The 24,231-nt window shown below is 39.6% G+C and overlaps 1 protein-coding gene across 6 annotated transcripts in view; it reads left to right on the top strand.

Annotated features, from left to right (window-relative positions):
• Positions 1-24,231, top strand: part of COL14A1 (collagen type XIV alpha 1 chain) — a 249,516-nt gene that overhangs the window by 148,085 nt on the left and 77,200 nt on the right. For all 6 annotated transcript variants that reach the window (XM_079902459.1, XM_079902463.1, XM_079902460.1 and 3 more), the window contains 7 exons: positions 4,983-5,122; positions 8,008-8,131; positions 8,323-8,466; positions 9,645-9,809; positions 10,396-10,434; positions 10,617-10,755; positions 21,488-21,630. In XM_079902459.1, the coding sequence (XP_079758585.1) occupies positions 4,983-5,122; positions 8,008-8,131; positions 8,323-8,466; positions 9,645-9,809; positions 10,396-10,434; positions 10,617-10,755; positions 21,488-21,630 (894 nt within the window). The remainder of the gene's footprint in view (positions 1-4,982; positions 5,123-8,007; positions 8,132-8,322; positions 8,467-9,644; positions 9,810-10,395; positions 10,435-10,616; positions 10,756-21,487; positions 21,631-24,231) is intronic.

Raw genomic sequence — 24,231 nt, 5'->3', positions numbered from 1 at the left:
AGGAAACAGAAGCATTAAATGATACATAAAACAAGATGGACTTAACTGATATTTATAGGATATTCCATTCTCACATTCCATCCCAAAACAACAGAATACACTTTCTTCTCAAGTGCTCATGGAACATTCTCCATGATAGATCATATCTTGGGTCACAAATCAAGCCTTGGTAAATTTAAGAAACTTGAAATCATATCAAGTATCTTTTCTGACCACAATGCTGTGAGGCTAGGTATCAATTACAGGAAAATAATCTGTTAAAAATACAAACACATGGAGGCTAAACAATACACTACTGAATAAGCAAGAGATCACTGAAGAAATCAAACAAGAAATAAAAAAAACACCTAGAAACAAAGGACAATGAAATCACGACACCCCAAAACCTATGGGATGCCGCAAAATAGTTCTGAGGTAAGTTTACAGCAATAAAATCCTACCTCAAGAAACATCTCAAATAAACAACCTAACCTTACAAGTAAAGCAGTTAGAGAAAGAAGAACAAAAAACCCCCAAAGTTAGCAGAAGGAGAGAAATCATAAAGATCAGATCAGAAATAAATGAAAAAGAAATGAAGGAAACAATAGCAAAGATCAATAAAACTAAAAGCTGTTTTTTTGAGAAGATAAACAAAATTGATAAACCATTAGCCAGACTCATCAAGAAAAAAAGGGAGAAGACTCAAATCAACAGAATTACAAATGAAAACGGAGAAGTAACAACTGACACTGCAGAAGTACAAAGGATCATGAGAGATTACTATAAACAACTCTATGCCAATAAAATGGACAACCTGGAAGAAATGGAAAATTCTCAGAAAAGCAGAACCTTCTGACACTGAACCAGGAAGAAATAGAAAATATAAACAGAGCAATCACAAGCAGTGAAATTGAAACTGTGATTAAAAATCTTCCAACAAACAAAAGCCCAGGACCAGATGGCTTCATAGGCGAATTCTATCAAACATTTAGAGAAGAGCTATCACCTATCCTTCCCAATCTCTTCCAAAATATAGCAGAGGGAAGAGCATTTCCAAACTCATTCGACAAGGGCACCATCACCCTGATGCCAAAACCAGACAAAGATGTCACAAAGAAAGAAAACTACAGGCCAATATCACTGATGAACATAGCTGCAAAAATCCTCAGCAAAATACTAGCAAACAGAATCCAACAGCACATACACCATGATCAAGTGGGGTTTAATCCAGGAATGCAGGAACTCTTCAATATAAGGAAATCAATCAATGTGATAAACCATATTAACAAATTAAAGGAGAGAAACCATATGATCATCTCAGTAGATGCAGAAAAAGCTTTCATCAAAATTCAACTCCCATTTATGATAAAAACCCTCCAGAAAGTAGGCATAGCGGGAGCTTACCTCAACATAATAAAGGCCGTATATGACAAACCCACAGCCAACATTGTCCTCAGTGGTGAAAAACTGAAACCATTTCCTCTAAGATCAGGAACAAGACAAGGTTGTCCACCCTCTCCACTATTATTCAACATATTTTTGGAAGTTTGAGTCACAGCAATCAGAGAAGAAAAAGAAATAAAAGGAATCCAAATCAGAAAAGAAGAAGTAAAGCTGCCGCTGTTTGCAGATGACATGATGCTATACATAGAGAATCCTAAAGCTGCTACCAGAAAACTACCAGAGCTAATCAATGAATTTGGTAAAGTAGCAGGATACAAAATTAATGCACAGAAATCTCTTGCATTCCTATACACTAATGATGAAAAATCTGAAAGAGAAATTAAGGAAACACTCCCATTTACCACTGCAACAAAAAGAATAAAATACCTAGGAATAAACCTACCCAAGGAGACAAAAACCTGTATGTAGAAAACTATAAGACACTGATGAAAGAAATTAAAGATGGTACAAACGGATAGAGAGATATACCATGTTCTTGGACTGGAAGAATCAACATTGTAAAAATGCCTCTACTACCCAAAGCAATCTACAGATTGCATGCAATACCTATCAAACTACCAGTGGCATTTTTCACAGAACTAGAACAAAAAATTTCACAATTTGTACGGAAACACAAAAGACCCCGAATAGCCAAAGCAATCTTGAGAAAGAAAAACAGAGTTGGAGGAATCAGGCTCCCAGACTTCAGACTCTACTACAAAGCTACAGTAATCAAGACAGTACAGTACTGGCCAAAAACAGAAATATAGATCAATGGAACAGGATAGAAAGGCCAGAGATAAACCCGTGCACATATGGTCACATTATTTTTGATAAAGGAGGCAAGAATATACAATGGAGAAAAGACAGCCTCTTCAGTAAGTGGTGCTCAGAAAACTGGACACCTACATGTAAAACAATGAAGTTAGAAGACTCCCTAATACCATACACAAAAATAAACTCACAGTGGATTAAAGACCTAAATATAAGGCCAAACACTATAAAACTGTTAGAAGAAAACAAAGGCAGAACACTCTGTGATGTAAATCACAGCAAGATTCTTTTTGACCCACCTCCTAGAGAAATGGAAATAAAAACAAAAATAAACAAATGGGACCTAATGAAACTTAAAAGCTTTTGCACAGCAAAGGAAACCATAAACAAGACGAAAAGACAACTCTCAGAATGGGAGAAAATATTTGCAAATGAATCATCAGACAAAGGATTAATCTCCAAAATTTACAAGCAGCTCATGCAGCTCAATATCAAAAAAACAAACAACCCAATCCAAAAATGGGCAGAAGACCTAAATAGACATTTCTCAAAGAAGATATACAGATTGCCAACAAACACATGAAAGGATGCTCAACATCAATAATCATTAGAGAAATGCACATCAAAACTACAATGCGGTATCACCTGACACCAGTCAGAATGGCCATCATCAAAAACTCTACAAACAATAAATGCTGGAGAGGGTGTGGAGAAAAGGGAACCCTCCTGCACTGTTGGTGGGAATGTAAATTGATACAGCTACTATGGAGAACAGTATGGAGATTCCTTAAAAAACTAAAAGTAGAACTACCATATGACCCAGCAATCCCACTACTGGGCATATATCCTGAGAAAACCATAATTCAAATTTCCTCATGTACCACAATGTTCTTTGCAGCTCTGTTTACAATAGCCAGGACATGGAAGCAACCTAAGTGTCCATCAGCAGATGAATGTATAAAGAAGATGTGGCACATATATACAATGGAATATTTCTCAGCCTTAAGAAGAAATGAAATTGAGTTATTTTTAGTGAGGTGGATGGACCTAGAGTCTGTCATACAGAGTTAAGTAAGTCAGAAAGAGAAGAATAAATATCGTATGCTAACCCATATATATGGAATCTAAAAAAAGAAAATTGGTTCTGAAGAACCTAGGCCCAAGACAGGAATAAAGACGCAGACGTAGAGAATGGCCTTGAGGACATGGGGAGGGGGAAGGGTAAGGTGGTATGAAGTGAGAGTGTGGCACGGACTTATATATATTACCAAATGTATAATAGATAGCTAGTGGGAAGCAGCCGCGTAGCACAGGGAGATCAGCTCGGTGCTTTGTGACCACCTAGAGGGGTGGGATAGGGAGGGTGGGAGGCAGATGCCAGGGGGAGGAGATATGGGGATATATTCATATGTATAGCTGATTCACTTTGTTATAAAGCAGAAACTAACACACCATTGTAAAGCAATTATACTCCAATAAAGATGTTTAAAAAGAAACAGAAAAGAGTACACAGAAGAAAATTAAAAACACAATTTCATATTCCAGGCGTAATTCCTTCCTGTATTTTGATGTATATTCTTTTTTTTTCTTTGTTGTATTAAGTAAGTTGTTCAATTTTAGTATGTTTCCAAATAGATTTTGCTCTCATTTCGAAGGTAAAACCTAATCTAGATTTTGTCTTTCCTTGAAAACAGAACACCCGGTTTTCTTTTGTAAGCTATAATTATAGATCTTGTGGTCCCCTTCAGCTTCAAATTCAAACCATAAATATGTAAAATGTTATACATCGTGGAACTCATGAGAACAACCTCACCAAATCCTTATTGTCCCTCGAGTACTAACTCAGAGATGATTTATTTTACATCGTAAATAGCTTTAAGGGAATAAAGTTCCACTTAATAAAATAAAAGTCAAGTAAATTTTTTTTTCTAAAGAAAGGTGAAAGGTACATTAGCTCACAGAATATTTGTGTGCAAATGGCCTAAGATAAAAAGGTTCAGATTATTAAAGACTAAATTGTTTGTTTCATCATAAAACAGAGTTAACCACCGTGGTCTACACTAATGAAGGGCAAGAGAGGCATAGATAATCTGAAACAGCACGTGATACAAGACTATTAAAAAATGCTTTCAGTGGAATAGGTTTTTGTTAATGTGATTTTTGCCTGTTTTTCAACATTGATATCAGTATTACCTGCTGATAAAAGTTTCCCTGAGCTGGCATAATGTGCATTTCTTGATATGCATCACTGGGTGTCAGAAGGGCATAGACAGGATTTCTGAGCAAGGCTGGAATTAAAGTTTGCTTATGGCCTCCGTCCAAATGCATATCAAGTTTTAGATTAATCTGCTTCCGTTGTGTGGTATGCCTTCCTCCCAGAAGCTGAATCTCTCTCACATTGTTAATTCAATCAGCAGAGGGCAGGGTGCACAGAGTGGTAGCTTGGATTTCCTTCTAATCAGTAGGCACTAGAGTGTTTGCTGATGCTTCTGTCTCTAAATCACTTTAGTTCTACACTTTTCATTCTTCCCATTTCTGTTCTTTGGGGCTGAGATTGGTAGATTTTTTTCTCTTTAATTCCACACATTTGATTGAAGCTTCTTTGTCATGACTAGGAAACTTGGGTGTAGGAGAGCCATGATGGTCATGAGCAAGAGGTTGGAGTAAGATGTATATCTTTCCTTCGGGCTGTAGCTACCAGAGGGAAACCATTATCTGCTTTGTTGGTGTCATAACTACTGTGTTTTCCCCTTTTCCCTGATTCAAAATTAATTCTTGGTCTCCAGTATGTAAAGCTGCCAAAGCCGACCTGGTGTTTATGGTGGATGGATCCTGGAGTATTGGTGATGAAAATTTCAATAAGATCATTAACTTCCTGTATAGCACTGTTGGAGCTCTGGACAAGATAGGTGCAGATGGAACTCAAGTAAGGCTGATAGATCAATCATTAATTCATTCTATGCATGAGAAAATTATTCCAAGCTCTTATTATGGCTACTTGTCAGGGAATATGGGTAAAGAACTATCCTGATTGGATCCAACCCTAAATGAGAGTATAGACAAGTCTGAGTTTAGAAGCAGCTTACTGGTGTGTGGCAGAGCTTGAGAAGAGGCTAATCCTTAAAAGCGCTTGAGTTCAGCAAACTAAGACAGGTTAGAATGACCATGTCAGCAGATGTGTCTTCTATATACTAGGATAGAGTATCTCTCTAAAGGAACATCCAATGTTTTCTTTGCCCTCGAGGATGTTAAAATCTTGAAAGAGAGAGGTCATCATCACAAAATACTACAGAACAAGTAGATCATAGAAAACTAATTTATTCATTCACCAAATATTTATTGAGAACTTATTTTGGTTAGGTACAGTACTGTCATAATGGGTATGACAGACATGTCCCTAATTTCATGTTGCTCATATTCTTTTTTTTTTTTTAAATCTCAAGACGATAGTATATTTTGTTTATTTATTTATTTATTTATTTTTGGCTGAGTTGGGTCTTTGTTGCTGTGCGCGGGCTTTCTCTAGTTGCGTCGAGCGGGGGCTACTCTTTGTTGTGGTGCACGGGCTTCTCATTGCAGTGGCTTCTCTTGTTGTGGAGTACCGGCTCTAGGCATGCGGGCTTCAGTAGTTGAGGCACGGGGGCTCAGTAGTTGTGGCTCACAGGCTCTAGAGCACAGGCTCAGTAGTTGTGGCGCACGGGCTCCGCGTCATGTGGGATCTTCCTGGACCAGGGCTCGAACCTGTGTCCCCTGCATTGGCAGGCGGATTCTTAACCACTGCACCACCAGGGAAGCCCGCTCATATTCTTAAAGGTAGGGAGAGGAGGAGGATGAGAGACAGGTACAAATTGGCAAACAAATAAATTCACAAGGTAGGGATGCGAGCTTTCGACCTGAGATTTAAATTTACCAAAGTTTGTTTTAAGCTGAGTGATCCACAGAGTCTTCTTTGAGGAGGTGGCGTCTGAACTGAGATGTGAATGATGCTGAGAAGATTTGAAAGTAGAATTTCCAGACAGGGAAAGTAGTAAGTGCAGAGGGCCTAAGTCAAGAATGAGTTTTGAGGCTTCAGGTGCTAAAACTTGGGGCTGGAATATAATGGAGGAGCATGTGGGGGGGCTGGGGGGAGAAGAAGAGGTGGAAGAAGTAGACAGAGCTAGATCACCTTGAGTCTTATGACCCACTGAAGAAGTTGGGTATCATCCTAAATACACTGGGAAGCCACTGGGAAGTTTTAAGGAGAGAAGATCTGATATGCTTTTTTTTTTTTTTTTTTTTTTTTTTTTTTGCGGTACGCGGGCCTCTCACTGTTGTGGCCTCTCCCGTTGCGGAGCACAGGCTCCGGACACGCAGGCTCAGCGGCCATGGCTCACGGGCCCAGCCGCTCCGCGGCATGTGGGATCTTCCCAGACCAGGGCACGAACCCGTGTCTCCTGCATCGGCAGGCAGACTCTCAACCACTGCGCCACCAGGGAAGCCCCTGATATACTTTTTAAAAATGATCATTCTGACTGCTTCGTGGAGTGTGAGTACTAATAAAGGTGAGAGTGGAAGTGGAGAGACCACCTGGGATGCTGGTGTCATGGTCCAACACAGAGATGATGGAGGCCTGGGCTAGGGTGGTAGCAGTGAGATGCACTAAAGTGAACAGATTGAAAATATGTCTTGGAAGAATGGCCGAGAAAACTTGGATGTAAGGGGAACCAGAAGAGAAGAATAGATAAAATGCTCAGGCATTTCAGGGAGGGCGAAATTTGTTTTGAATAGAGGTTTCCTAAAGATGATGACATTTGCAATAGACCTTGATAGGCTGGTAGAAATTGAAGGCTCACAAAGCCAAAAAGAAGCCCTTTCATAATTCTGAAAAACAAACAAAAAATATAATAAATTTAAAATGTCCCCAAAGTTGCACAGGAATAGAAGCAAATTGTAGGAAATGAAGCCAGGATGGTTTATACTGCAGTGATTCAGAACACAGATTTTAAAGTAGAATTACCTGGCTTCAGCTGTTGGTTCTGCCAGTGGCTACTCTGGTAATCTTGGGTACATTACTTGGCTTTCTATCCCTCAGTTTCCTGATCTGTAAAATGGTAGAATAGTAGTAATTATTTCATAGGTTTGTTTCATAAAGAAATCCTTGGAAATAGTCCAACTTCAATTGTTTCTCTGAACTTTGTCAAGTTAGAAGATCTAGGCTGCCATTTTCCCATCTGTCAAATGAGATGGCAAAAGGTCTTCATGCTTTAGGGAGAGATTTTTAAAATAAAGTACTTCCTGAAAAGTACTTTGTTAAGACGTCGTCAGATTTGGTATGTAACTTGTATGGTTTAAACCAAGGAAATTGTGGACTGGGTTAAAAAAGAAATTAAAACTGTAGTTGTAGGACTTCCTGGTGGTGCAGTGGTTAAGAATCCACCTGCCAATGCAGGAGACACGGGTTTGAGCCCTGGTCTGGGAAGATCCCACGTATCACAGAGCAACTAAGCCTGTGTGCCACAACTACTGAGCCTGCGCTCTAGAGCCCTCAAGCCACAACAACTGAAGCCCACGTGCCTAGAGCCCATGCTCCGCAATAAGAGAAGCCACTGCAGTGAGAAGCCCACACACCATAACAAAGAGAAGCCCCCGCTCACCGCAACTAGAGAAAGCCTGCATGCAGCAACAAAGACCCAACACAGCCAAAAATTAAAAATATAAATAAATTAATTAATTTAAAAAAAAACTGTAGTTGTAATCATTCTATAGTGTGTGCTCTCTGGCAGAGAGGAAGTCTACAATATACATAAAAATGAACACACCTTCTCTCTCTAGGTTGCAATGGTCCAGTTCACTGATGACCCCAGGACAGAATTTAAACTTAACTCTTACAAAACCAAAGAGACTGTTCTTGATGCAATTAAACATATCTCGTACAAAGGAGGAAATACAAAAACAGGTAAGACCACAAGAAGCCCAGGTAAGACCCGAAATAATTATTACTAATTACTGAAATGACTTCTTTTTGAAGCATAGTAATATAGATTTTTTTAAAAATAGGTTTTTCATTGACTTAAGAACTTCATTCCCACTCTTCCATCTCTAGCAAGGGAGGAAATGAAATTGAATTGTTGCCTTCCTTTGTTTCAGGAAAAGCAATTAAGCATGTCCGAGATAGCTTGTTTACTGCAGAGTCAGGAACCAGAAGAGGCATCCCGAAGGTCATCGTGGTTATAACTGATGGAAGATCACAAGATGATGTGAGCAAAATCTCCAGGGAGATGCAATCAGATGGTAAGTTTTACACAGATAAGCAACAGTGGCTACCAATAATACCGTTAGCCTTGTTTTCTGTATAGACATTTATAGGCTACATCAGCATGACTAAAGTGTTTCTAAATCTTTCTTAATATTAACTGGACAATGTGATTTTTAAAAGTTTCCAGGTTACAAACCTATGATTTTGCTGTATTTTCTCCAGTACTTTTGTTACATACAGGATGCCCTATATAAGCAACTCCATCAATTAAGTGCACTATAGGACTTCCTTGGCGATCCATTTGTTTAAGATTCCATGCTTCCACTGCAGGGGGCACAGGTTTGATCCCTGTCATGCTGTGTGGTCAAAAAGAAAAAAAAGGAAAAGAAAGAAAATTAAGTGCAATACTATGAAAAGGACCAGGGGAGGGAAACTGATCACAGAAACTCCTCAGCCTCAGCCTCCTCACTTGTAAAATGGAGAACACAAAATGTGAAGATTGCATTCTATAAGATCTGTATGAGCAAAGACTAGCTTAGTATGTATTTGCCAAGCATTGAACTGTGACCCACCTCAGGCTTCTAAGCCTGTAATATCTCAGTTTCTACTTCTGAAAATGAAACAAAACAAAACCAAAAAAACCCAAAACTTTTTTTGTTTCAATTGCACTTTTTCCCATAAATACTAAAATCATTATTAAAAATATGCAAAAATAAAGATGTTACTCAAATGGTAACTATTTTGTCTCAAACACTGACTCTCTTGAGCTTCTTTAAAGTGGAAACTTTCGGGGCTTCCCTGGTGGCGCAGTGGTTGAGAGTCTGCCTGCCGATGCAGGGGACACAGGTTCGTGCCCCTGTTGGGGAAGATCCCACATGCCACAGAGCGGCTGGGCCCGTGAGCCGTGGCCACTGAGCCTGCGCATCCGGAGCCTGTGCTCCGCAACGGGAGAGGCCACAACAGTGAGAGGCCCGCGTACTGTGAAAAAAAATAAATAAATAAAGTGGAAACTTTCTTTAGAGGATGATGGGTTAATTATCATAGAGTAAATTATGTGCATGCAGAATTCTGAAGAACTGTAAAGAGTGAATTATCCACCCCCACTGGCCCTCCTAAATAAACATGTTTTAAATATTTGGACGTGTCTCATATTGCATTATTTGTGTTTGCTGCGATTTAAAGTCATCAGAAATCTGTTCCCCTTTTACCACAGGCTACAGCATTTTTGCAGTCGGCGTGGCTGATGCAGATTACTCAGAGTTGGTTAGCATTGGCAGTAAGCCCAGCGCCCGGCATGTCTTCTTTGTGGATGACTTTGACGCCTTTAAGAAAATTGAAGATGAATTGATTACTTTTGTCTGTGAAACCGCGTCAGCAAGTTAGTTCTTTGGAATTTGCACTTACATTGCTTAAATGCTGGGATATTTATACCAGTTAAATAATGAGTACCATCCTGATCCGAAGGGAGAAAATTGACTTGGAGAAGCTATTTGTTATGCAGACATTAAGTTTTGTGGTTTCAAGCATATGGGAAGTAAACCTTACCTCTCCTTGGTTCAGGGTTTTAGGTTGATAAAGACTTTCCCTAAAAAGACGAGGGTCTGTATTTAAAAGCAACTCTCTTAAACAGCTATAGCAGATAGTTTTCAAAAATGTGTTAAGCCTGCTCATCAGGGTAACACATTAGAAGTGGGACTTCTCCCAAGACATGCTATCAAGTGACCACCATCGATTTTAATGGACCCAGGAGAGGAGAAGGAAGTTGGGACCCTTTGGTTTTAAAACAAAAAGTGAGAGTGTTTCAGTCTTTACAAATCCACAGAAAGCTGTAGCCACATGTGGTGTGGATTCCCTCCACAACTGACTTCCGTCAAGATTGTTAGCTTCCTGTTCTCAGGACAAGGAAAGAATATGTTTGGAAAATATCTGAATTAGGGTTTTATCTTGTTTGTTTTGTCTTCCAGCCTGCCCACTGGTGCATAAGGATGACATTGATCTTGCAGGTATGCAGTTTCGCAAATTTTCCAAATACAAATATATTAAATAACTCCCATTTTGGGTCCAGATTTTTTCATTCTTAATAGACTAATTTTGAAATTTAAAATCCTAAAGTGCCTGTTTATTCTTTTTCTCTATCCCTGTTTTTTTTCTTTTTCTTTCTTTCTTTCTTTTTTTTTTTTTTAAGGATTTAAGATGATGGAAATGTTTGGTTTGGTTGAAAAGGAATTTTCATCGGTGGAAGGGGTTTCTATGGAGCCTGGTACCTTCAATGTGTATCCTTGTTATCAACTTCATAAAGATGCCCTGGTTTCCCAGCCAACCAAGTATGTTTCCATTGCAAGATACTAAAGTCAATTATTGTTTATTATATCGCACTGTGGAAATGATATCAACTAGAAATATGCTGTAATAATTCCCAGCAGGATTTTCCATGATGGATAGAGCAGATGATGTTTAGATTTCTTTAAAAATGTTAGACCTACACATAATGCTGCTTGAACTTTCATATTTGTTCATCTCAGCAAAATATAAAGATAGTTAGTACTTACATAGCACTACCACAGACCAGGCATTGTTCTAAATGCTAGTAACTCACTCAAACCTCCCAATAACTCTATGAAGTAGAGTCATTTATTATCTTGGTTTTATAAATAACAAAACTAAAGCATAAAGAAGCTAAATGACTTGAGTGAGATCACATATTTTGTTGAAGACCATGCTGGGATTTGCACCTGCAGATCCCAGAATCCACACCCTGAACCATTTTAAGATAGTGCCATGAATTCAGATGGTTTTTATCCTGGAGAAGTCACAACAGCAACTCCATATAGTTGATGTAAAAATCACATTATTGGGGGGACCTTCAAGATAGTGGAGGAGTAAGACAAGGAGATCACCTTCCTCCCCACAAATACATCAGAAATACATTTACCTGTGGAACAACTCCTGCAGGACACCTACTGAATGCTGCAGAAGACCTCAGACTTCCCAAAAAGCAAGAAAATCCCCATGTACCTGGGAAGTGCAAAAGAAAAAAGAAAAAACAGACACAAAAGAGTAGGGATGGGACCTGCCCCTCTGGGAGGCAGCTGTGAAGGAGGAAAAATTTCCACACACTAGGAAGCCCCTTCACTGGTGGAGACGGGAGGTGGGTGGCGGGGAAGCTTTGGAGCCACGGAGGAGAGCACGGCAACAGGGGTGCAAGGGGCAAAGCGGAGAGATTCCCGCACAGAGGATCTGTGCCGACCAACACTTACCAGCCTGAGAAGCTTGTCTGCTCACCCGCCGGGGTGGGCGGGGCTGGGAGCTGAGGCTTGGGCTTCAGTCGGAGCGCAGGGAGAGGACTGGGGTTGGCTGTGTGAACACAGCTTGAAGGGGGCTAGTGCACCACAGCTAGCCAGGAGGGCATCTGGGAAAAAGTCTGGACCTGCCAAAGAGGCAAGAGACCATTGTTTCAGGGTGTGCGAGGGGAGGGGTTTCAGAGCACTGCCTAAACGAGCTCCAGAGATGGGCACGAGCTGTGGTTATCAGCGCGGACAACAGAGCCGGGCATGAAATGCTAAAGCTGCTGCTGCCACCACCAAGAATCCTGTGTGCGAGCACAGGTCACTATCCACAGCTCTCCTCCTGGGAGCCTGTGCAGCCCGCCACTGCCGGTCCCATGATCCAGGGGCAACTTCCCCGGGATAACACACAGCCCGCCTCAGGCTTTTGCAACGTTACACTGGCCTGTGCCACCGCAGGCTTGCCCCACATTCTGTACCCCTCCCAACCCTGGCCTGAGTGAGCCAGAGCCCCCTAATCAGCCGCTGTTTTACCCCCTCCTGTCTGTGTGGGAACAGATGCCCTCAGATGACCTACATGCAGAGGTGGGTCCAAATCCAAAGCTGAACCCCAGGAGCTATGCAAACAAAGAAGAGAAAGGGAAATCTCTCCCAGCAGCCTCAGGAGCAGTGGATTAAATCCCCACAGTCAACTTAATGTACCCTGCATCTCTGGAACACCTGAATAGACAACAAATCATCCCAAAATTGAGGCAGTAGACATTGGGAGCAACTGTAGACTTGGGGTTTGCTGTCTGCGGCTGATTTGTTTCTGATTTCTAGGTTTATCTTAGTATAGTTTTTAGCGCTTGTTATCATTGGTGGATTTGTTTATTGGTTTGGTTGCCCTCTTCTTTTTAAATTATTATTATTATTTTTAATTTATTATTATTTTTTCTTTCTCTTTTTCTCCCTTTTCTTCTGAGCTTTGTGGCTGACAGGGTCTTGGTGCTCTGGCCTGGTGTCAGGCCTGAGCCTATGAGGTGGGAGAGCCGAGTTCAGGACATTAGACCATCAGAGAGCCCCTGGCCCCATGTAATATCAATCGGCGAGAGCTCTCCCAGAGATCTCTGTCTTAACGCTAAGACCCAGCTCCACTCAACGACCAGCAAGCTTCAGTGCTGGATGCCCCATGCCAATCAACAAGAAAGACAGGAACACAACCCCACACATTAGCAGAGAGGCTGCCTAAAATCATAGTAAGGTTTTACTATGTGAGTTTTGTTTACCCCAAAACACACCACCAGACGAGGTCCTGCCTCCCAGAAAGACAAGATCCAGCCCCACCCACCAGGACACAGGCACCAGTCCCCTCCATCAGGAAGCCTACACTAGCCACTGAACAAACCTCACCCACTGGGGCAGACATCAAAAAAATGGGAACTATGAACCTGCAGCCTGCGAAAAGGATCCCAAACACAGTAAGTTAAACATAATGAGAAGACAAAGAAATATTCAGCAGATGAAGAAGCAAAGTAGAAACCCACCAGATGAAATAACTGAAGAGGAAATAGACAGTCTACCTGAAAAAGAATTCAGAATAATAATAGTAAAGATGATCCAAAATCTTGGAAATAGAAGGGAGAAAATAGATGAAACATTTAACAAGGGCCTAGAAGAACTAAAAGAGAAAAACAGTGATGAACAATACAAAAAATGAAATTAAAAATTCTCTAGAAGGAATCTATAGCAGAATAACTGAGGCAAAAAAACAGATAAGTGTGGGCTTCCCTGGTGGCGCAGTGGTTGAGAGTCCGCCTGCCGATGCAGGGGACATGGGTTCGTGCCCCGGTCCAGGAAGATCCCACATGCCGCGGAGCGGCTGGGCCCCTGAGCCATGGCCGCTGAGCCTGCGCGTCCGGAGCCTGTGCTCCACAACGGGAGAAGCCACAGCAGTGAGAGGCCCGCATACCGCAAAAAAAAAAAAAAAAAAAAAAAAAAAACAGATAAGTGACCTGGAAGGTAAAATAGTGGAAATAACTACCACAGAGCAGAATAAAGAAAAAAAAATGAAAAGAATTGAGGACAGTCTCTGAGACCTCTGGGACAAAATTAAACGCACCAACATTCAAATTATATGAGTCCCAGAAGAAGAAGAGAAAAAGAAAGGGGTTTAGAATATATTTGAAGAGATTATAGTTGAAAACTTCCCTAATATGGGAAAGGAAATAGTCAATCAAGTCCAGGAAGCACAGAGAGTCCCATACAGGATAAAGCCAAGGAGAAACATGCCAAGACACATATTAATCAAACTATCAAAAATTAAATACAAAGAAAAAATATTAAAAGCAGCAAGGGAAAAACAACAAGTAACACACAAGGGAATCCCCATAAGGTTAACAGCTGACCTTTCGGCAGAAAGTCTGCAAGCCAGAAGGGAGTGGCCGGATATGTTTAAAGTGATGAAAGGGAAAAACCTACAACCAAGATTACTCTACCGAGCAAGGATCTCATTCAGATTTGACGGAGAAATTAAAACCTTTACAGACAAGCAAAAGCTAAGAGAATTCACCACCACCAAAACAGCTTTACAACAAATACTAAAGGAACTTCTCTAGGAAGGAAACACAAGAGAAGGAAAAGACCTACAATAACAAATCCAAAACAATTAAGAAAATGGTAATAGGAACGTACATATTGATAATTACCCTAAACGTAAATGGATTAAATGCTCAACCAAAGGACATGGACTGGCTGAATGGATACAAAAACTATACCTATATATATGCTGCCTACAAGAGACCCACTTCCGACCTAGGGACACATACAGACTGAAAGTGAAGGGACAGAAAAAGATATTCCATGCACATGGAAATCAAAAGAAAGCTGGAGTAGCAATTCTTATATCAGACAAAATAGACTTTAAAATAAAGGCTATTACAAGAGACAAAGAAGGACAATACGTAATAATCAAGGGATCAATCCAAGACGAAGATAAAACAATTGTAAATATTTATGCACCCGACCTAGGAACCCCTCAATACCTAAGGCAAAGGCTAACAGCCATAAAAGGGGAAATTGACAGTAATGCAATAATAGTAGGGGACTTAAACACCTCATTTTCACCAATGGACAGATCATCCAAAATGAAAATAAATAAGAAAACAAAAGCATTAAATGATACATAAAACAAGATGGACTTAACTGTTATTTATAGGACATTCCATCCCAAAACAACAAGAAAGAATACACTTTCTTCTCAAGTGCCATGGAACATTCTCCATGATACATCATATCTTGGCTCACAAATCAAGCCTTGGTAACTTTAAGAAAATTGAAATAGTATCAAGTATCTTTTCCAACAACAACGCTATAAGACTAGATATCAATAACAGGAAAAAAAACTGTAAAAAATACAAACACATGGAGGCTAATCAATAGGCTACTAAATAACCAAGAGATTGATGAAGAAATCAAAGAGGAAATCAAAAAATACCTAGACAAAGGACAGTGAAAACACGATGAACCAAAACCTATGGGATGCAGCAAAAACAGTTCTAAGAGGGAAGTTTATAGCAATACAATCCTACCTCAAGGAACAAGAAACATGAAACATCTCAAATAAACAACCTAACCTTACATGTAAAGCAATTAGAGAAAGGAGAACAGAAAAACCCTAAAGTTAGCAGAAGTAAAGAAATCATAAAGATCAGATTAGAAATAAATGAAAAATAAATGAAGGAAATGATAGCAAAGATCAATAAAACTAAAAGCTGGTTCTTTGAGAAGATAAACAAAATTGATAACCATTAGCCAGACTCATTAAGAAAAAAAAGCAGAAAACTCAAATCAACGGAATTAGAAAAGGAAAAGGAGAAGAAACAACTGACATTGCAGAAATACAAAGGAGCATGAGAGATTACTACAAGCAACTATATGCCAATAAACTGGACAACCTGGAAGAAATGGACAAATTCTCAGAAAAGCACAACCTTCCGAGACTGAACTAGGAAGAAATAGTAAATATGAACAGACCAATCACAAGCACTGAAATTGAAACTGTGATTAAAAGTCTTCCAACAAACAAAAGCCCAGGACCAGATAGCTTCACAGGCGAATTCTATCAAACATTTACAGAAGACCTAACACTTATCCTTCTCAAATTCTTCCAAATATATAGCAGAGGGAGGAACACTCCCAAACTCATTCTACGAGGCCACCATCACCCTAGTACCAAAACCAGACAAAGATTTCATAAAAAAAAACTACAGGCCAATATCACTGATGAACACTGATGCAAAAATCCTCAACAAAATATTAGCAAACAGAATCCAACAGCACATTAAAAGGATCATACACCATGATCATGTGGGGTTTATCCCAGGAATGCAAGGGTTCTTCAGTATATGCAAATCAATCAATGTGATACATCAATATTAACAAATTGAAGGATAAAACCCATATGATAATCTCAATGGATGCAGAAAAAGCTTTTGACCAAATTCAACACCCATTTAGGATAAAAACTCTCCAGAAAGTAGGCATAGAGAGAACCTACCTCAATATAATAAAGGCCATATATGACAAACCCACAGCCAACATCATTCTCAATGGTGAAAAACTGAAACCATTTCCTCTAAGATTAGGAACAAGACAAGGTTGCCCACTCTCACCGCTATTATTCAGCATAGTTTTGGAAGTTTTAACCAAAGCAATCAGAGAAGAAAAAGAAATAAAAGGAATCCAGATCGGAAAAGAAGAAGTAAAAGTGTCACTGTGCGCAGATGACATGATACTACAGAGTATCCTAAAGATGCCACCAGAAAACTACTAGAGCTAATAAATGAATTTGGTAGAGTAGCAGAATACAAAATTAATGCACAGAAATCTCTTGCATTCCTATACACTAATGATGAAAAATCTGAAAGAGAAATTAAGGAAACACTCCCATTTACCACTGCAACAAAAAGAATAAAATACTTAGGAGTAAACCTACCTAAGGAGACAAAAACTTGTATGCAGAAAACTATAAGACAGGGATTAAAGAAATTAAAGATGATACAAACAGATGGAGAGATATACCATGTTCTTGGATTGGAAGAATCAACATTGTGAAAATAACTATACTACCCACAGCTATCTACAGATTCAATGCAATCCCTATCAAACTACCAATGGCATTTTCCACAGAACTAGAACAAAAAATTTCACAGTTTGTATGAAAACACAGAAGACCCCGAATAGCCAAAGCAATCTTGAGGAAGAAAAACAGAGCTGGAGGAATCAGGTGACCTGACTTCAGAGTATACTAAAAAACTACAGTAATCAAGACAGTATGGTACTGGGTAAAAACAGAAATACAGATCAATGGAATGTTATAGAAAGCCCAGAGATAAACCCACACACATATGGTTACCTTATCTTTGATAAAGGAGGCAAGAATATACAATGGAGAAAAGACAGCCTCTTCAGTAAGTGGTACTCAGAAAACTGGACAACTACATGTAAAACAATGAAGTTAGAAGACTCCCTAACACCATACACAAAAATAAACTCACAGTGGATTAAAGACCTAAATATAAGACCGAACACTGTAAAACTCTTAGAGGAAAACATAGGCAGAACACTATGATGTAAATCACAGCAAGATCCTTTTTGACCCACCTCCTAGAGAAATGGAAATAAAAACAAAAATAAACAAATGGGACCTAATGAAACTTAAAAGCTTTTGCACAGCAAAGGAAACCATAAACAAGACGAAAAGACAACCCTCAGAATGGGAGAAAATATTTGCAAATGAATCATCAGACAAAGGATTAATCTCCAAAATTTACAAGCAGCTCATGCAGCTCAATATCAAAAAAACAAACAACTCAATCCAAAAATGGGCAGAAGACCTAAATAGACATTTCTCAAAGAAGATATACAGATTGCCAACAAACACATGAAAGGATCCTCAACATCAATAATCATTAGAGAAATGCAAATCAAAACTACAATGCGGTATCACCTGACACCAGTCAGAATGGCCATCATCAAAAACTCTACAAACAATAAATGCTGGAGAGGGTGTGGAGAAGAGGGAACCCTCCTGCACTGTTCGTGGGAATGTAAATTGATACAGCCACTATGGAGAACAGTATGGAGGTTCCTTTAAAACTAAAAATAGAAGTACTGTATGACCCAGCAATCCCACTACTGGGCATATATCCTGAGAAACCATAATTCAAAAAGAGTCATGTACCACAATATTCACTGCGGCACTATTTACAATAGCCAGGACATGGAAGCAACCAATTTGTTTGTCAACAGATGAATGGATAAAGAAGATGTGGCACATATGTACAATGGAATATTACTCAGCCATAAAAAGAAACGACATTGAGTTATTTGTAATGAGGTGGATGGACCTAGAGTCTGTCATACAGAGTGAAGTTAGAAAGAGAAAAACAAATACCGTATGCTAACACATATATATGGAATCTAAAGGGAAAAAAAGAAGTTCTGATGAACCTAACACAGGACAGGAATAAAGACGCAGATGTAGAGAATGGGCTTGTAGACACGGGGAGGGGGAAGGGTAAGCTTGGATGAAGTGAGAGAGTAGCATGGACATATATACACTACCAAATGTTAAATAGACAGCTAGTGGGAAGCAGCTCCATAGCACAGGGGGATCAGCTCGGTGCTCTGTGACCACCTAGAGGGGTGGGGTAGGGAGGGTGGAGGGAGACTCAAGAGAGAGAGGCTATGGTGATATATGTATACATATAGCTGACTTGCTTTGTTATACAGCAGAAATTAATGCAACATTGTAAAGCAATTATATTCCCATTAAGGTGTTAAAAAATTAATTATCTAGTTATTCTACAGTCTATGATGCACCTAGGGATTCCTGGCGCTATTTCAACAGTTCTGAAATCTCCAGAGGTACTTGAAATTACAAATTAGGAGTTCCTGGTTTAAGGGGTTATCTCTCAAGATGTCACCTGCAACTTTACATTCCAAATATTCATTTTTTTGTCTCAAAATGCCTTCAGTATTTTAATGTGAAACTTTTTCTGTGCCCACGTTTTGATATAGTGTGCACATATGCATGAAAAGGTGGAGGAGATCATTTTCGAGTATTAAATTAATCTGTCCAATTTGTAAACAAGTTGCATTTCTAACTTCTTCCAAAATACTGTTTATTGAATTCAAGCTAATTACAGTACTATCTGTAGTTTTAGATAAATCCAACATCTGACGTTACCTTTCGACAGGTTTTTTTACACTGTCTAGTGATGACTATTAAAATGGATATTTGAAAATCATTCCTGGAGGCCTAGACAAAAATGAGAATTGCCGAAGGAAAATCTTCTACCACTCCACTGAAATTGTTCATCCGGCCAGCAATGCCCTCACCCCCCACCTTGCTAAATCCATTCATTTGTTGTTCCCAGCCTTTATCTCACTCGACCTGTCACCAGCATTTTATACAGTTGGTTATATCTTCCTCCTGGATTTACTCTCCTCCTTGGGCCTCTGGGATACACACTGCTTCTAGTTTCTGTCTACATTACAGGCTGTTCCTTTTCAGTGCTGGCTCTTCTTTTCTCCTCCACCTCTTCATGTTGGAGGGACCAGGACTTGCTCAGAACCTCCTTGTTTTCTCTGTCTGTCCCTTCTTCCCAGTGATCTTTTCAGTATCGTAGTGTTGAACCCCATCTATATGCCAAGGACTCCTAAATTTTATACTTCCAGTCCAGATCTACTTCCCCAAATTTAGACCTACATATTTAATTGCTTACTAGATATCTCTACTTGGATGTCTCATAGGCATCTCATACTTTATAGGTTCAATACCACATCCCTGATCTTACCTCCAGAACCAGCTTCCCCTATGACCTTTTTCATCTTAATGTTAACTACATTTAATGAGTTTCTTAGGCAAAGAAGCTGGACTCCTCTGTTTGTCTTATGCCCCACATCAATCCACCAAGGAATCCTAATTGTCTCTTCCTTCTCACTGCCTCTATTGTCATCACCCTGATATGAGGTACCATCATCTATTCCCTACATCATTACAGCAGCCTCCTAACTGGTCTTCCTGCTGCTACCCTTGCCTTCTTGGAGTCTGTTCTCCAAGTAGCTGTCAGATGTTTTTTTTTTTTTTTTTTATGTATAAATCAGATCATGTCACTCCAAAATCTGCCAGTGATTCCTCATTCCCCTTGGCATAAAAGTCAAAGCTCTTGATTGGCCAAAGAGCCCTACATTATCTGGGTAGCTATTACCCCTTTGACTTTACCTCTTGTTTCTTTTAGTCCGTTCTCAAAATATACGAGGCACACCCCACTTTAGTATCCTTGCACTGGCTGGATGTCTTCATCTCCTATGAGTTTTTCTTCAAGTGTGACCTTCTCAGTGAACCTTTGCTCAAATGCAGTCTTCTCAATGAACCTTCTAAGTGAAGCCAATGCTGATGACTTTAACTAAAATGGCAAAATAATGCATTCTAGCATTCCCAGTCCCCATTATGCTGCTTTTTGTTGTTGTTTTTGATAGCACTTATTACCTTCTGATAAACTGTATAATTCACCCTGCTCAAATTCAAGTGCTCATACAAAGGTTCCTTGCCAGTTTGATTCACCGATGTATCTTAATGCGTATTACCATGTCTGGTACATCATAGGCACTCAACAACTATTGAATGAATGAATACATACCTATTTAGTGTATGCAAATCAAACATTCACTTTTACATTTATGCTAAATTCCAACCTGTTCACCAATCTGTCAATTTGATTAATAAATATTATGGGTCTCCTATATATCTAAAAGCCTGTATCTGTTGTTTGAGGAAAAAATTTTAAAGTACGTAAGTGATCCAGTTAACTGTTAGAGAGGTAAGATGGTGTAGCAGGTTGGGTTCCCCAGGAAGCAGATCCGAAGGTGGAGATCAGTGTGTGAGGAGTCGATGAGGCTGTGCTCTTCTGGAAGGGAACAGAGGGAAGCAGGGTAGAGGGCAAAGGAGAGAAGTCAAGCTATGAAGCAGTTTCAGTAGAAGCCTCAGTTGACCCCCACACAGCAGTTCTTAGAATGGAGTTATCTCCTTTGGAATGAGAGGCTCTGGTCCTTATATTCCTTCAAAGACTAGTCATTAAAAAGAGGCACCATAATAAAGTTGGCATGACCTTGGGAGAGGCACCCCTCATCTGCTGAGGCCATTCCCGAGGGAACTGGTATCGGAGAGCTGTCTGCAGACGTCACTCCCAGAAGCAGGATTAGTCGATTCTCAGTTCTTAAAGGTGGATTTAGATGGTACATCAGGGCACATAGCACAGACAGGAATGCAACTAACTGCAACATGTGGTAGAAAGTGACAATGTCTTAAGTTTTATAAAAGGGCTGTAGATAAACATTATTTATAATACTAAAACTTGAAACTACTTAAATGTTTAATAAGATAAATTATGGAATAGCCAAACAAGAGAAGGTTGTGCGGATATTAAATATCATGCCCTTAAAAATATTTAAGGAATGTGAAATATGTAGTAAATGGTGCTAAGAAAAGAAAGGGGCAAAATTATATAAATTGGACAAATACTTACAGACGTTCTTTAAAGGCTGGAGGGAAATGCACAGCACCAAAAGAGTGATCACTTCTGAATGGGGTAATGGTGATCTGTTATTTTCTTCTTTTCTGTTTTTTCACATCTTGTATAATGAAAGTGTATTTGCTTTTATAACCATATAGATAACTTCTTAAAGAGGGATACAATAAAATATACTATTTTCTTTCTATTTTCAGATATTTACATCCAGAAGGATTGCCCTCTGACTATACAATCAGTTTTCTATTCCGGATTCTTCCTGATACTCCAGAGGAGCCATTTGCTCTTTGGGAGATTTTAAATAAAAATTCTGACCCATTGGTTGGAGTCATTTTAGATAGTAAGTATATTTATTTATAAAACATTTGCACACACATGTATGAGTAACGTATGTGGCCTGTCATCTTGCCTGGTTTGTGTGTATTGTAGAGTAACTCACTTATTTTAAGCTATTTGTAAATACTAATGATGAACTATGTGATAGTTGATTCATTCATTTATCTACTCATTCTTTCAACAAATATTCATCGAGTTCCTACCATTTGCCAACACCAGGCTCTGGGATTCAGTAGTGAGCAAGGTGAGACATGCCGACTGCAGGAAGAGCATGCAACTTGATGCAGAAGAGGATCAGTGCGAGGGGTGGAATCAGAAGTCATTTTTCCTATATGGATAGGATAAGTGTAAGATGCCTCTCTTGGGTTCCTGGGCCCAATTCCAACATGTGTGTTGGGCGTGGCGGGTGGAGGAGAGGCTCCCACACAACACCAAGCGATTCTTGGACACCAGCAGAGTATCTGAGAATTCAACTCCAGTCTGACACTATGTACCAGAGGTAGCATCAGATTCCACAGGTTGAGGGCTTGTTCCTATACGACTGCCCTCCTCCCCCTCCATTTCAGCCACCAGTGGCAAGCTCAGGCTGCTACCAGCTACACATTGGAGGTTCCAATGACCCGCTCCAGCTCAGGATGTCAACTGAAAGTCCAGAGTTTTACCTGTACTTCTGACCCACAGTCTAAATCAGAGGTTCCCACAACTTCCTCCTCGGGTTCAATTAATTTGCTAGAGTGGCTCACGGAACTCAGAGAAGCATTTTGCATACTAGATTACCAGTCTATCATGAAAGGATATAACTTAGGAGAAAGGCATGGGGAAGGAGGGCGGGAGCTTCCATGCCCTCTCCACCTGCACCACTGTCCCGGCACCTCCATATGTTTACCAACCTGGAAATTCTCTGAACTCCATCCTTTTGGGTTTTCATGGATGCTTCATTACATAGGAATGATTGATAAACTCACTGGCCATTGGCAATTGAACTCAGTCTCCACCCCCTCTCCCCTCCATAGAAGTTGGAGGGGGTAGGGGGACTGAAAGTTCTAACCCTCTCGTCACATGACTGGTTCTCCAGGCAACCAGCCCTTATCCTTAGGTTACCTAAGGGCTTTCCAAAAGCCACTGTATTAACATAACAAAAGGCACATTTTTTTGTTCTGACCACAGGAAATTCCAACGGTTTTAGGGGCTGTGAGGCAGGAACCCTAGACAAAGACCAAGTATATATGAGAAATATATTTTGGTCATCTGAATAACAAATATATATTTCTTTTAAGTCACAATGTTGCAATGCCTCTTTCATATCCTAGAAAAGAATGTCAGATTGGCAGCGGCATATTCTGGGAAGAATTCTGGGGCGGAGATATAAAATTGAAAGTTGCATATGTGAGATCATCTAGAGAGTTAGTCCAGAAAGAAAAGAGAATAGTTGTGAATGAGAAATTCCATTGTTTGGAGATTGGAAAGTTGAGGAGGAAACAATAAAGGAAAGTTCTTAACCTTTACTCTTGGATGTCACAAATGATTATCACTTAAGAGAATTATCAAGTTTTTGGTTAATGTCCCTGAGTTTTCTAAATATATTTTTAGTTTAGGATCCCAGTCAATCTGGGAATGAAAATTTGGTGGTTATTGTTAGGTATTAACTCGAACATTTGGATAAGAAAAGTATTTTAAGCTGTTTCCAACTAGTATTTGTTAAAGGACATTTCAGTACATGGAAACAAATCAACAACTAAACATTGTGAAAGCATTTTGTATTGATTTTGAAACTAAGGGAAAGCTGTAGATTAAAAAGGTGTAAATTGCTAACTCTATATCCAACCAGGACTCGAAAACAAAGAAGTCTCTTGAAATGATTAATACTACTTGCTCCTATAGAAAGCAGAATGAAAAATTTAATTGTAACCGGGGAATGAATTAGTGAGAAAAATGTTCCTCTCTTTTTGTAATAAAATATTCCTTGTAACATGAAGTACTCAAGAATAGGAAGGTTTTTTTTTTTTAACTTGTTTGTTCATAATAAAAGACATGCTGAAATATCACTATTTTGGGGCAGTGTAAGTTACATGTCCTGGGAAAACTGGTTGTTTCAGTGGTTAAATAAGGCAAAGAATCTGGTTTTTATTTCTTAAGATTTTGTTACCGAATTAAGTTGTATGAACCCTGCTCAGGGCCTAGCCTGGCCCATGCTCTCTGCCTTGGAGGGGGAGGGTTCTTTTTCCTTTCCGTTTTAAGTAAGTGAATAGCAAAACCGAAGCCGAGATTGACACAGCACAAGCTTTATTCAGTGGCTAAAGAAAGGAAAAGTGGAAACTAAGTTCACAGATCAACTTCTCACCCACCTGAAGAGAGAAATTTAAATTTTTTTTTAAACATCTTTATTGGAGTATAATTGCTTTACAATGGTGTGTTAGTTTTTGCTTTATAACAAAGTGAATCCGTTATACATATACATATATCACCATATCTCCTCCCTCTTGCGTCTCCCTCCCTCCCACCCTATCCCACCCCTCCAGGTGGTCACAAAGCACTGAGCTGATCTCCCTGTGTTATGCGGCTGCTTCCCACTAGCTATCTATTTTACATTTGGTAGTGTATATAT

Source organism: Stenella coeruleoalba, assembly GCF_951394435.1.
Source record: "Stenella coeruleoalba genome assembly, chromosome: 17".
Taxonomy (NCBI): Eukaryota; Metazoa; Chordata; class Mammalia; order Artiodactyla; family Delphinidae; genus Stenella; species Stenella coeruleoalba.
The sequence above is the reverse complement of the archived record's forward strand: the minus strand, read 5'-3'. Positions and strand labels throughout refer to the sequence as shown.